The sequence below is a fragment of the Vulpes lagopus genome, chromosome 1 (genome assembly GCF_018345385.1).
Source record: "Vulpes lagopus strain Blue_001 chromosome 1, ASM1834538v1, whole genome shotgun sequence".
Lineage (NCBI taxonomy): Eukaryota > Metazoa > Chordata > Mammalia > Carnivora > Canidae > Vulpes > Vulpes lagopus.
In genome coordinates, this window is record NC_054824.1 from 49,007,221 (window position 1) to 49,022,709 (window position 15,489).

Consider the following 15,489-nt stretch of genomic DNA (forward strand, 5'->3'; position numbering starts at 1 on the left):
TTGGGCCCCATTGGGCCCTTTAGGCTATATCTGGGTTAGTCTCAGGACACAGGGATCATTCAAAAGGTTTACCATACAGGGGAACCTGTATGTCCAGGGATTGGTCCCCCTAGATATGCCAGGTAGCCATTGCTTTATGGGTCATCTTTTGGGATTTGAGAAGTCCCCTCCTCCAGGATCCACAGATGTTCCCTAGCCCAAGAGGGCCTCTTTTTAGGCCAGGGAAGGTCCTTTTCTCCAGAACCTTCTGTCCCTTTCTGCAGCCCTACTCTCAACAGATTTAGGTTTGTGGAAAACAGAAGCCAAGAGTACTTGTAGGCTGTTTGTGCTTCTTGCCTTGACACATAGCTTTCCTTAGGGATAAAGCAAGGAAGGGATAGAGTTGGATTACCTTCTGGAAGAGAGATCTATTACAAGAAAAAAATGAAATATGAGGGAGCCCTTAGTGTATATGCAGGATCTTTGAACCACATAGTTGTTCCAGGTGGATCTCAAGTGTTCTAAGACTGGGAGAAATAGCATTTCTTCAGGAAAACCCAAATATTAGTTAAGGGCATTTGGAATGTACTTAGCATTTATTCTCTAGAGGAGAGGCTGTGAATGGACAGGGCATAATCCAGTAGGAAGCATCCCAACTGGGCAGTTTTCCATCAAGTCAGTTCAGGGGCAGTGGGCTTCCTTATGTTCAGGTAGTGATTCATGCTTCCAGTCAGGTGTGGCTTATGGTTATTTTCACTTAACACACTTGGAACAAGCCCTGTTTTCCTCAGACAGTGGAAGTACCAGGTACTTCAAATTTTATGTACTTGGCTTCAGTGCAATAATAAGGCACTCTTTTAAATAAAATCTTTAAAAAAATAATAAGGCACTTTTTAAAATGGAAAAGTAATTTTTCCACTTAGTTTAAGCAGTAGCTGTTTGAAGTGAGAGAATAATTATGTAAGAGCTATTATCAAAAGCAATTTTCTAAAGTCTCATTAATGAAGACAGGTAATGAAAATGAAGGTATAAAGACATAACTCTGTTTATATTCCTACAGGGAAGAATAATAATATAATTGCTTTTTTTTAATACTAACGTGCTTATCTAAGTTTTTGTTGTTGTTTCCAATAATGGAGGCAATGGATTTAAAAGAAACAGAAGAATTTATTGGAAAGGTACAAAGATGTCCCAAAGAATTGAAATGTTCAACAAACAGGCTTAAGAAGGATAGATAGAAGAAACTACATGGGCCTTGTCTGCTGGGAGCTGTTACTAATGTGACCTAGTTCCAATAACTAGTTCCAATAACTAGTTCCAATAACACAGTCCCTGTGTCTCTGTTGCTTCAAGTTCCCTGGAATGACAATCATATTGGCTCAACTGGAGTAAGTCATCTACTCCATGGATCATGCCAATGTGAATAGGTACCATCATTTATTGCTAAAATTTATATGCCTATATTGGGCATAGCAGTAAGCACTTTTCATGTATTATTTATTCTGCTACAGCCTTATATCTTATGTACTGTTATGTTTCCCATTTCTCAGATGAGAAAACCAAAGCCCAGAGAGGCCAGCTTTCCCAAGGTCATACGGCTATTTCCTGACATTCAGTCTTTGGCACAGTATGCACTTATCTTTAACTTTATGATTCGACAGTATGGATAGTAGTTGGGGTTTGGTCTTTGTAAACGTCTATATCTTAGAGCCCCACATGTGTGATCATAGTCCACATCTTCTTTTTAACGGAAGTCAGAGCTACATCCTGGCTGTTGAAAGTGTTTGGTATCAAAACCCCCTCCATGACCTACACAAAGGTAGGAGAAACATTTGGTAGCATATTTGACCATGGTAGGGGCAAGAGCAAACAACAGTGGGGGGTCAGCAGCAGTAGTGTGATGAGTGGGTGGGCCCGCTAGATTCATGGAGATCATGAGCCAGCATTAACAGAGACATAGAGTTTTGTTCCATTTCCTAGATGTTCAAAATGTGAACCAGGCTTCTTGGGAATGGAGCAGAATGAGATCAGCACTTGGATGTCAGCAGGAACATGGAGTCTCCTCTTTCAGTTTGACACCAATTTAGCTGGGGTATTTTGATAGCCCTCTCCTTTTGTTCTGTATACTCCTCTCCAGTTTTCTTCTTATTTTCTAAACTATCATCCTATTGATTACTACTGTGGTTCCTTCATTTTCTGAATGCAACAGTGTTATTCATCCCTTATGCCTTAATTTATGCCAGGAGCCACAAACTCACGGGCCAGGTGTTGTAAATAAATGAAGTAGGTCAGGAAGGGACCATATCAAAATGGAAGGCACATGTCCTTTCTAAAAAGGGAAAATACTACTAGGCTCAGTCTTCCAAATCTGTATTTTCATGCTAAATTCCTAATTTTAAAATATTTGTCATTAATTCGTTTTTAAAAATGAGTAAGCCAATCACAGCTCATCTGTAGGATGGCTCCATTAGCAGTTGACAGTTTTGGATAGGATACTGTCAGAGGAGTGAGGGGGTGGGGAACGCTTGAATCTTCATCTAAATCTTCTAAAGGGACTATAGATCATCTAGTCTCTTTTCTGAGTCAGTGTTTTTCTACTAATTGGCTTTATATTATTAATCACATCTTTATGTACATACGTTCTCATACTGGAAGAGATTTTTTTCAACCTAACACATTAAGATATTAATATTTAAATATAAGTTGGCTATTTTATCACCTCTGCTCTTCTGATTGGATTTTAAGCTCCTCCAAGCAGAAGCCTCTTTGTGCCTACTACATATTTTTAATTGATTGATATACATAAACATCCATTTAAAATATAAGATGAAATATTCTGTAGTTAGATGTTATTGGTATTTCAGTTTGTCTTACTAATGTGTTTCTGTTTTGTGGGGCTATTTTTAGTATGTGTTTGCTCTTCTTTTTTTTTTTAGATTTTTATTTATTTATTCATGAGAGACACACACACACACAGAGAGGCAGAGACACAGGCAGAGGGAGAAGCAGGCTCCGTGCAGGGAGCTTGATATGGGACTCAGTCCCGGAACCCTGGGATCACGCCCCAGGCCAAAGCCAGATGCCCAGCTGCTGAGCCACCCAGGTGTCCCATGTGTTTGCTCCTCTTTAGGGCAAATTATTTGAAATGTTTTTCCTCAGTTTGGAAAGACTATCTGCAGGTCCTCAAATGCAGACTAGTTCTGGATGTCTCTATTTTTTTTTTTTTTTGGATGTCTCTATTTTTATAATTTTAATATGACTGAATGAACCTGAACTTGCAAAAAAAGAAAGTCTATTTGTAAAATATTTTTAAAATTTTACAAAATTTGGCATTTTATTACCTAGTATAATTTTTCTTTTATTTGTAATCTTTTTGGGGAGAAGATTTATGGAGGTGTTAGAACATATAGGACCAAAGAATATTAAAAGTTGGGAGAGAAAACTAAATTCAACATTCCACTCAGTGAAGCCTTGGTCCCTTGGAGTAGGAAGATGGTCACTAGCATACAAAGCAGTTCTTTCCACTGTTAAGTGGTCATATATATATATATATTTTTTTTTTCAACTTGCAAGAGTTTTATTAAGGGAACATCTGTGAAGGAAAAACAAAGAAACAGGGAGAGGGACGGGGAGGCCTTCATACCATAATGCAAGTCTGACACCTAGGAAAGGAAGGGGGTGGTGCGGGTTGAGCAAGGAGAGCCTTAGACTACATGCAGCACAATTCTAAGAAAGTTTCAGCCAGGTTGCTGAGGAGTCCCCACAGCAACACTGCTCATTGGAGGAGACCAGCACATCCCACAAAGGGGCCGGGTCTAATACCCACACCGCCGGTCCGTAAAGGGCTGGGAGTAGCCCAGGAGAAGCATGGCTTCGGCTTTGCTGCAAACTGAGTGCGTTCCCTGGGATGGCAATTTAGAACCATGGGGGCAAGGGCTGATTCCAAAGGAAAGAAACGGTCATTGGAGATGAAGTTAGTTACAAGGAGGGGACTGGATGTTGGGAGTTCAAGTTCAACCACAATTATGCATTACACACTGTAGATTGCGTTGACGACCCCATAGTCACTGGGGATTTGTACACTAATTAAAACGATCTTCTGGCAGACAGTGGGGGGGGGGGAAGGGGAGGAGTAACTAGCTTGCTGACATAGGATTTGATATTTGACCATATATATATATATATATATATTTTTTTTTTTAATGAATGTAAACAGTTTTATTTAGAAACAGATAGGTACCTGTTTGCCTTATAGAATATAAAACTTGGTTTACACTCTATAAAAAATAACCAGTATCCAAATTCAAGAGAGCTAGCATTCACAGAACACACAATGTGGGCGTGTAGCTGTTCACCAGCCTTAGGATTGAGTTAAACCAAAAGATAATCCAGGGGGATCATTAGAGATTAGAAGTACAACACTTGCTGTTGAGCACCCAGCATCTATCTATCTAGATACCTATCTATCTATCATCTATCTATCTATCTATCTATCTATCTATCTATCTATCTATCTATATTTAGATTTTGTTTATTTATTCATGAGACACATGGGGAGAGAGGCAGAGACATAGGCAGAGGGAGAAGCAGGCTCCCTCCGGGAAGCCTGATCCAGGACTTGATCCTAGGACCCTGGGATCATGACCTGAGCCAAAGTAGACTCTTAACTACTGAGCCACTCAGACATCCGAAGTGGTTTTATATTTTTATATGGTTTTTCTTTATTATGAACTGACAGCTATCTCTGATCATTTCCATCCTTTCTGGTACTTTTTTTTTTTTTTTTGACCTAGTACTGAGCACAGAACAAGTCTACTCCTTTTGGGTTCCCCAAATACATGGTAATATCTTTGAGGGCTGTATGTTAAGATGTTCTCCCAGTGCTTATGATCTCATTTTAGGGCACTTAATAACATGTGATTGAGAGCACATGCTTTGGGGTCAGATGGAAATTCTGGCTCTACTTTGAACGGATAGAATGACCATGGACAAATTATTTAACCTCTCCAAACATCTTTCTTGGGTTGCAGTGAGTATTAAATTCACTATCTTTAGTGAATGAAAATGCTTAGTACAGTAATTCAGTAAATGATGTGTATAGTTAGAACATGCTGGTTAGACTAAAAGGAAGGAAGTCTGGCAAAATGGTTTAGTGCTAAGCCAAGACTGCCTAGAATCTGAAGCCCTGCTCCTCCCAGAAATGGGTCTTTGATGCTTATCTTGTAGAACTTCTTTACAGCTAGAGGAAAATTATGCTGTGTGAGCTTAGTTTCCCCAGAAACATAAGACCAAAGAACACTCTTTAACTACTACATAATCCTTCTACTCTAGGAAGAGTTTGTGTCCTGAATTCCAGTGGTCTGCTTTCATAGGCTGATAAACTGGGCCTCTCCATCTAGAAAGAAACTTTTGACTTCCTTAATTCTTTGCCCAAAGCCTCCTCCCTGGAGTGAGATCCAAGAACCTTCCAACCTTCCAGCTTCCCTTCCTTCTGACCGCTCTTTCCCCTTAACTCCACCTAGGCTGTTCTTCCTCTCTCATTTAAGGGCTCTTGCAAATCTTCTGAAAAGGAGAGAGTGAGAGACAGTTGATGTCTCACCAAACCAGAAGCCCCCTCTCTCTTACTGTTTAAAGGTAGTTTCCAGTTGGGAGGCTAATTAAGAATTATTTATTTGATGAGAGAGTACTTGAAGTATTCAGCTGGTTTTGAAAAACATTTAAAACAAGCACAAAGTCCCCACAGTTACAATAACTTATTTTGTCATCAAGGGGGTAAAACACACTTTCTTAAATTTTTTTAACTGTTTTCTCCAGCATCTGTTTATTTGTAGTAGAGTTTGTTTTCTCTAGGATCTGCAATATCAAAAACCCTTGGGTTTTTGACTTATTTCCCAATAAAAAACTAGTATATAAGTTTTTTTTTTGGCCATGCTTTGTATTTTTACATAATATGTAAGAAGCTAGTATTTGTATTTACCTCATCAATGGGATTTTAAGCAAAAATGGATTTTCATGTTTTTAAAGTTCTGATATCTTTCTTTTTGTTTATGTAAAATATAAAAAAGTGGTATTGAGCCAACTTTATGTTTATTGGATTGTATATTAAATGAATAACAGTGGCGCCTCCTTTTTCTTCCTTTCATCTAAAGCTATGCTTAGGACTGAGGCAAGCACATCACCTTTTTCTTGCCACTTCTCTAATTGTATGTTAAGAACTACTAGGAGAAATTACTCAGATGGACAATCTCACTGTGTACTTGCAACCTGGGATTTTGATGCTGTGGAGTCAGGCCTAAGCAACACTTAGAGAAACTGAGAAAGGTCTTGTTTATGTGTTTCCTCCTGACTCCTCATTTTGATAATATTCAAATGTATAGAAAAGTTGAAAGTCATATAGTAAATACTTACTGTTAAGCTCCTGCTATATTTACCAGTTCTGTTTTTATTAAAACAATTGAAAAAAAGTATAGACATCATGACTTTCTTCAGCCTGGAAGATAAGAATAAAGTGTTCCTGGATAAGGATTCTTTCCTATACTACCACAATATCATTATCACACCTTAGAAAATTAAGAGTAGTTCCAGTAATATCTGATAAACAATCCATGATCCATGTTCAGATGCTCCTATTTGTCTCTAACATGTCTTTTTTAGCTTAAAAAAAGCATAGAATCTCATCAAGTTTCCTGAGTTTGTTGTTATGTTTCATTTCTCTTTTAAATTTAGAACATTCCCTGTTTTTGGGGGCACATTTATTTCTTGACATTGATCTTTGTGAAGAGTGCAGGATAGTTATTTTGTTGAATGCCCCACAATCCATATTTGTCTAGTTGTTTCTTTTTTTATTTTATTTTTAAAGATTTTATTTATTTAGTTGAGAGACAGAGATAGAGGTAGTGATAGAGAGCATGAGCAGGAGGAGAGGGAGAAGCAGACTCCCCGCTGAGCAGGAAGGCTCCATCCCAGGACCTTGAGATCATGACCTGAGCAGAAGGCAGACAGAAACTTAACTGACTGAGCCACTCAGGCGCCCCATTATTTTAAATATTTTATTTATTTATTTAAGAGATAGTGTGTGTGAGTGGGGGAGGAGCAGAAGCGGAGGGGGAAAGAATCTCAAGAAGTCTCCACACTAGGTGAAGCCCTTAATTTGGCTCTATCTTGTGAGTTTGAGATCATGACCTTGAGATTATACCTGAGCCTAAACCCAGAGTCAGATGCTTAACCGACTGAGCCACTCAGGCACCCCTGCCTAATTGTTTCTTTACATGCTTTTTAGTTTTTAATCTTTTGGTAAATTTTTGGAGATATATTTACGTATAAATATGCATAAAATATAGGTATGTGGGTTTGTGGAAATTACCTTTTCAGTTTCTGGGATCCTCAAAGTCTGGCTCTTTTACAAACCCTTATCTCTGCACTTGTTTCTCCATTGCATTTAGAGAATGCCTAGTGCAGAGACAATTTCCTGGCACTTTCCTGCAGATCAGGGTGCTAAGACTGGGCGGTTTCCAATTTAGGCAGTTCCATTGTACTTATCTCAGATCCCCACTGGAGTTTCAATTAGGGAAGTTATTGTTTAGTTCCCCTTCTAAAAATGTTACATTCTGTAATTATCTTGGCTTTAAGAAATTTGGGTTGTTTTTATACCATGTGAATGTACTGGCTATTAGGAAAGTCATTTTAAAGTTTTGGTGATCTAATTCACTTGTTAAAACTGCTTTAATCATTAGGTTGTAATGAGACACAATACAGGGTGTTTAGGTTCCTCACAACCTGGTGTTTTTGGTTCTAGAGACTCAGCATCAATCCAGAGATGGTTCATTGCCCTTTATTAAAAAAAAAAAAAAAGGCCAAATGTTAATATTATGACCTAGGCCAACTTTGTCTTTATTCTTTAATTAACCCTTACTTCTCTTTCTGCATACTCCACAGTGCTTTCTTATTTCTCTTGTTCTCAATGTGAATGCCAAATGGTGATGACAGATGATGGTGTAGGAGTCCTTAACCTGGGGTCAGTGGGTCATTGAACCCCATAAAATCATATGCAAAGTTTGTTTATATTTGCCCATGTGCTCTGTTCTAGAAAGACATTCCCATAGATTTCTTCAATTTTTCAGGGTGCCTGTGAGCCCCAAGTGGTTTAAAAGCACTGGTTAAATAGTTACTTATTCCTAGGGCCTTTGCTATTTTCTCTGACTCTTGGAGTAGTATCTTTCTTTTTATTAGTCTTTTTGTGTATTTGTTTTGGATTAAAAAATTACAAGGGATAAAATGAAATCCATTTATAATATTAGTCAACACCCAGAGATAACCATTGTTTACATACTGGTAAATAGTTATCTATCTACCTATCATCTGTCTACCTATTTATCAATCACTATCTATCCAGCTACACACACACACACACACACACACACGCACACACACACACATTATTTTTTAAAGGAATCATTCTATATGAACTCTTTATATTTTGCTAAGTGTAGATTGATAACACTTCTGTTTAATTGCTGCATTGTAGTTCATTATATGGATATACTGTAATTATCCAATCTCCTATTCATGGACATAGATATTTATATTTTAATAGGAATCAAGCCTTAGGCAACAAGAGAAATCTTGGGGCTTTTGCTGGTCACAAGAGCCCTCTTCCTTCATCTTATCCTTGCAAGCCCCACTATATCAAAGGTGAGGCTCTGGATTTTGGGCCAGAGAACATGTTTGCTTTTTCCAAAAAAAGAGAGAACCATACTCTTAAACTCCAGCCCCTAAGATAGTGACATGAATTGGCAAGTCATTTCAAATCAATAAAGCATATAACAGTTTTATAGGATTGATCGCCTTTAAAGCTACTTCTTTCAAATCCATTCTCAATTTTCAAGATTCAAATGGGCCTAATTGTGTATAATTTCCATACATTTTTAAAAGTGTTCATGAAAATTATTATGGGAAAAAAACCCCTAATACTTCCTTAAAGTGCTTGAATCATGTAGCCTTGGAGACTTTACCAAATATAAATATGTATGATTTCCGTCGGTCTGTATGTCTGCCTTTATATTTTCATATGATATATTGCTGAAAGAGGTGTTGCTGATTGTCTTTTCCTTCTTTCCTTTCTTATCTGTTTACCAGTGACACTACCAGATTAGAGCCTGCCCCAGTCAACACCCTTGGGTCCAGGAGTAGTAACTGTTCCCATCTGGCTACGTGTGATTAATGGTGTTTATGTCATGGCATAAATCACATCTTGCTGTTCAATCAGCTGAGACTCAGGCCATTAAAAAAATTACTCTATAAAAATCAATAACCGGTGGTTTTTGGAAGGAGCAGTTCTTTAGCAGTTCTTCTCTAAGTGTATCTGTAAAGATAAACAATCAAATTACTATAGTTGCTGAAATTGTGCAGGCAACAACAAGAAATATAATCTCACAGATAAAGGATGACCTTAAGTAAGGACAGGTAGGAAGCCATTTCAAGGAAGACAAGGCAACCAAAGAAACCCAATACCCTTTCGAAAATCTTCAAGAATGTCACCTTTTTCATGGATCCAGCCAACAAAACAACAACCTCAGAGAGCTCAAGATGAATTTTCCAAAAAGCGTGGAAAATAAATTAGGCTGATAATAGCATTCTGTGACTGACTTAATACCACTCACAATTCTCAGTGGACTCTAGCTACAATACAGAAAATCAATTTTATTTATTTACTTCATGCCTGCTTCATACATTATTGCCATGAGGCGAACACACAAAATCTGAATAAATAAATTAGCCAAGGTGATGAAATTTCAGGTAAAACAAAATGGAAGACCACTTTTTGGAGGAAAGAATAGAGCTAAAGTTAAATCTTAAGACGCTTAACTTTGTGGGGAATATTATGCATCTTAAAATTGTGATGTTGACCATGTGTAACAACATGCCTGAATAGACAGAGGCAAGATTAATAGTCCTGATTCACTTATAGTTTGTTTCACAGGCTGTGGTGAGTGCTTTGGGATGTTGCTCACACAGCCTGTTTTGCTGCAGTAGCCACTGCTTTTGTGAGCAGCCCAGTGTTTTTGCTCAAATTGGAGTATGCCTCACTGATTCCTGTCTGCAACTTGCTTCTTAGGAATCTGTGGCTGCAAGATACATTGCAGGAATTTGAATTGTACCAGTTTTGCCATCTTTGCAATGCATCTTACTTAGCAAAGTGGAATTCTAAATGGGAAAGTGAAGATTTCCCTTTGGTACTTTATTTAACTATGTTCACAGCGCAGATCATATCCTTATTTCCACAAACCCAACTCCATAAAGAAGGCAGGAATAGTATCTGGTGCCTTTTCCCTGTATGAAATATAAAACCCTTTTATGCGAGATATGATCTTGCAGATTTGTTCTTACTGGATGAAGGGAGGACTAACCTTCAGGCAAAGTGCTTTGGTGGAAGCATCCTGTTTCTCATTTCACCGTGTAATGACCAGGGGCTGAGAAGGGCTCTGTTTCCTGTCACTGCACTGCATCATCCTCATTTACATTATTGGCAGCTGTTACTTTGCTAGAAGTTTAAATTATCTGAAGAACTCTCAACTGAGTTCAGATGTTTGTTTATTGGAGCTGTCTTAGGCTTCTGAAAACAGTCTTTTGTGTTCTCCCTGTCTTAAGAACAGCTCTTCTCAGAATCTGCCATTCCTCCCTACTTGCTCTTTTCTGGGAACCTGCTTCAATCTCATGAAGCAAATTAAATAAAGAGGAGAAGGGGTTTAAAACTCGTCAGAAGGGAGACTCCAGTGGTGAGGCAACCTGAAACGGAAAGGAACTGGGACTCGACATCCTGCATTTGTGCTTTGTTTTTGAAACTTCGAGCTAGTTGCATTAATGAATTAACCAGCAGCCTAGTAATGGAAAATGTTTCTCCTGTCCTGGTGGGGGAGCCAAATACTATAGATTTGTAACAGGAAGGCTGTTGATTCTGGCTTCATTGTTGGGCCAGTCATTTGTGAGCTGGTGGCCGGACCACAGGCCACACACTTCTGTGTAAATCTTCCATGTATTGGGACTGCCTGGGTTTTGTTTCTGCTGTCGGAGACGCGGCCAAGAAAAGATGGTGAGCCCTGGGTTTCATTTCTTGTTTGTGTATCCCCTCGGCATTGAGGATGGTGCAGGATGCCAGACTCAGTTCGGGGGCAGGGAGGGGGCTGTTGAAATCGATGAGCATATGTGAGTGTTTTGCTGTTAACGCTTTTTTCTGTGTCATCCTCTGTAGAGTTCCGGGAACGCGTCCTATCGCTGCTCTATGTCTTCCTCTGCGGATTTTTCCGATGAGGATGATTTCAGCCAGAAATCTGGCTCTGCATCTCCAGCTCCGGGAGACACCTTACCCTGGAATTTGCCTAAACATGAGAGATCAAAAAGAAAGATTCACGGGGGCTCGGTGCTGGACCCCGCTGAGAGGGCAGTGCTTAGGATAGCAGGTAAGCGCATCCGGGGAGGGGATGAAGCCCGGACGGGAGTTAAGGAAATTCACCCATCTGTGCCCCCGCAGGGGCCGTAGCTGGGAGCTGATGCCGGGGGCAGAGATTTGTGCTCAAGGTGGGGGAGGAGGATGACCATGTTTACTTTATGCCCGATTTCTATCTGAGAAAGCAGTTTGCCCAGCCTGCTGGTGACTAAGCTGTTTGGCCCTGTCTTCTGGTTGGATGGATTGATACCTTTGAAATGCAAGGGGATATTTACAGACATCTGCATTAAACTTTCCTATTTACACGCCATAGCTACTGTGACATTATGAAAGTATTAACCTCAGTGACTCCTAGTGTATTTGCTAGAAGCCTTGAGAAAGCTGTCTTCATTTCCATTTTTTGCCCAGGGACACTGAGCTCTACAGATTTAACTGGGGTAGATTCCTGATGTTTGGTACCCAGAATTGCAAAGGGAATCTCAACAATTTGGATGCCATTTTTTTTTTTCATGTAGCATCTCTATTAGTGTCATGTGTCCATAGCAGCTTTCTGTCTCTGGTGCTTTTGAGGGCTTAGCCATTATGCATTCCTGATTAATTAATATAGGGGAGGTGCCAATGTTTCTGTTCTGTTACTGGTGTTCCCTTGCGCTGGCTGTAAAAGAGAACCAGAAGGACTGGCTTGTTTTACCCAGCTGTAAGCTGAGAACACTGAGGAAAACAATCCTCCAACCTTGCAGTGCCTGTGTGGTTTCTTCATATGTGTTCTGGGCACGAGACTTGCTTCCTGGGGTGATTGTTTTTCAGTTCCCTCAATAATTTTCTCTCTCTCAGAATGGTAATGGGCAGGATGTACTAAGCCTTTTGAGGCTCTTGCAAAGGCCAAAGGTCAGGTTTTTTTCCAGAGCTGGTTTCTGCAGCAACTGGATCTGGCCTCCTTTCCTTTCCACTCACCCACTCTCACTCTGGGGTGGTGGGTGTGTGCCCACTCAGTTTCTTTTGCCTCCCACTACAATGCAAAGTTGGTACTTTCTCTTTCTCTGAGGGGGCTGGTGGGGACTAGTCCAGATTCCAGTCACTACAGCAGCAGAGACTCCCCCTACAGTTCCCACAGTGGGATTTTCTGATTACGGGAAAAACAAACAGCGCCCAGCCAGCCATTCTCTAGTCTGGGTTTCTGGGGCAACAGCCTTGAGCTTCTTCTGGCTTCTGTTGTGAGATGCTGGCTGGTCTCTTCCAGGCCTCAAGGGGAGGGGTGGAATGGGGGAAAGGGTGGGAGGAGGGAAGATCCAGGAGGCAGACTGTTTGGGAGCCAAGTGAGAGCAAGCAGGGCGGGCCCAGGACAGCTGAGACAGACCTATCTCTCACCACCCTCCTCAAGTACTAAAAAGTGTTTAGTCACTGAGACCTGACTCCTTGTCCTGTTGAGACACCTGTCCTGACTCCACTCCCCCACCCTTCCCCTCCATGAGCAGGTCTGAAGCACCGAGACAGTGCCTGCACCCCATCTTTGGCTCAGCAGGAAGGGAAGACAGGTGAAGGGAGGGTATTGAGAGAACTTGGAGCTTTGGCCCATCAGAACATGATGCTTGTGTTCCGTTCATTTTTGTGCAAAGAAAAAGGTGTTTCTGACCCGAGGGGTTTGGTAATGATGGCAGAAGTGGATATTTTGCTTTTGGTAGTGCAGGAAGGGGTTATGAGAGAAGGACCGGTCAGGTGTTTGTCAGGAGGAATGAGATTATATAAATTAAGGAAAACAACCAGGCAGGAAGTCGGGAGAAGTTGGGGGAACTAATCATCAGTGCACACTGTAGGTGAGGAAGAAATGGAGGAATCCATCTGATGGGATGCAGTGGACAAGGGGATGCTGACATGGATAGACTGTGGACTCTTTGAGGGCAGGGGCCAGGTCTCATTTGTTATAAAATGTGCATTGAGTTATTTGTGTAGATTGCTATGAAGTTAGTAGTTGTTAATGCACTTGAGGCCTCAAAGTTACATACTTTTAAGAAATTAATAAAAAACAAAACAAAACTACAAACAGAATAAGCAGCCCTAATATGGAAATGTGTTCTGTATTTAAAATAAATATTGATATGTTGGCTGTTTTCTATACAGACCATAATAATATCTTGGGAGCAGAGACTTGGAGGTCGGTCTTCAAATATCTGTTTAATAATAATGTGGCTAAAATATGAAATTCAGATATATTATGTTTCAATAAGTTCATCACATCACCTGGTGTGAAGATAAGGGAACAGGGCTTCTGAGGGATTTTGATGCTGTGGATAGTTTGAAGATACACCATTTTTAAAAAAGATTTATTTTTTCATGAGACAGAGAGAGAAAGAGAGAGAGAGGGCAGAGACATAGGCAGAGGGAGACATAAGCAGAGGGATGTAGGACTCCATCCCAGGACCCTGAGATCATTACCTGAGCTGAAGGCAGACGCTCAACCACTGAGCCACCCAGGTGCCCTGAAAATATACCATTAAAAGATTCTGACTTTTAACTTTATTAGACATTTTCACACTCTGCCTGAAACTCACCCCATCTTAAAAATTCATCCCTAGGAAGAGGTGGGATGAGGTTCAGAAATGGTATGAGGATGTCCATAGTGTTCACTGTTTAGTAACAAAGGAGTTGGAAGTCCACTATTTTATTTGTTTTTAAGGTCATAAAAATAGAATTGAACATGAAAATGCCTAGAGTCAAAAAAACCATATGGTCTGTGAGATACCTTAATTCATTCACATTTAATAAATATTGATTGAGCCCCTGGGATAAATGGAAGAAAAGCACATAGTTTTGCTTTTAAAGAAGTTACAGTCCAATATAATAACTGGATGTATTGTTAGACATTTATAATGCGGTGGGAGAGATTCGTTGTTATGGCTGTATAAGTACCTAACATAAAAAGATCCCAGAGGAAAGTCTAACGTGGACAGGGAAGAGAGGCATGGGAGGTTCCTGAGAGGCTTCTGAGGGGAAGTGTCAAGTGAGGTGAGATTTGAAGAGCTTGATGGGAGTAGGGGGAAAAGGAATGCCACTTTGGAGGGATGGAACTGGAGAACAAAGATAGGGAGATGTGTCTAAATGGAAATTTCAAGTAATATGCATAGTAGAGAATGGGATTTGGTAGAGAACAGCAGAAATTGTAAAGGTGCCTGTGTGCCATACTGAGGAGATTGGACCATTTGGGGAATTACCGAAAGATTTCTCAGCAGTGCAGTGATATAATCAGGTTTACATTTCAGAGAGTCTTACTGGTGATGGTGTCATATGTCTGACACACTTGACAATTTTAAAAGTGCTTTTGCACTTACAGTGGTGTTCTCATTTTAAAATCAGAGACTATACACCTTTCCTATCTTGCAGGGTCAGTGTGAGGAAAAGATGACAAGGTGTAACGGATGGGGCTTTGTAATACCCATTGTATAAGTGACTTTTACATAAGAGCTATAGATCTGCTGTTCTTAGTTACTGGATATAGTAGATGGGGTTTTTTTAGTCTTGAAGTGCCTGTAAAGATCCACGGTTTGCTAGTGATTGGTGCTATTGTAAAATATGAATTTTTGTCCTGTGCAAATTCTTTAAAGTTGGAATTGAAGGATCTTAGCAGAGTCAGACTTTGGACTCAGGCAAACTTGGATTTTAATTCTCCCTCTATCACTAGCCAGTTGTATTTTCTTCAGCAATTTTTGAATTTTTCTCAGCTTTGTTTTCTCTATTAAAGGGTCATGGCTGTGGTGAGTAAATAAAGTAGTGAGTGCAAAATGTTTTGCAAATTCTTTGGCACGTGGTAAATGCTGTATACATGATAGTTTGCTGATGGTCAGATGCTCCTATTTATTTTTAAAAATTATTTGTTTATTTGAATGAGAGTGAGAGGGACATCATGAGCAGGGGGGAGGGGCAGAGGGAGAGAGAGAATCTCAAGCAGATTTCACTCTAAGCATGGAGCCCAACGTGGGGCTTGATCTCAAGACCCTGAGATCATGACCCAAGCTGAAACCAAGTTAGTTGCTTAACCCCTGAGCTACCAGGCACACCATGGTTAGATGCTC

General features: G+C 40.1%; 1 protein-coding gene across 20 annotated transcripts in view; it reads left to right on the forward strand.

Moving 5' to 3' along the window:
• Positions 1-15,489, forward strand: part of DST (dystonin) — a 481,436-nt gene that overhangs the window by 109,020 nt on the left and 356,927 nt on the right. For 19 of the 20 annotated variants that reach the window (XM_041769040.1, XM_041769112.1, XM_041769077.1 and 16 more), the window contains one exon: positions 11,228-11,435. In XM_041769040.1, the coding sequence (XP_041624974.1) occupies positions 11,228-11,435 (208 nt within the window). Of the gene's footprint in view, positions 1-10,928; positions 11,069-11,227; positions 11,436-15,489 lie in introns of those variants that run through there. The other variant, XM_041769171.1, reaches the window with a different exon arrangement.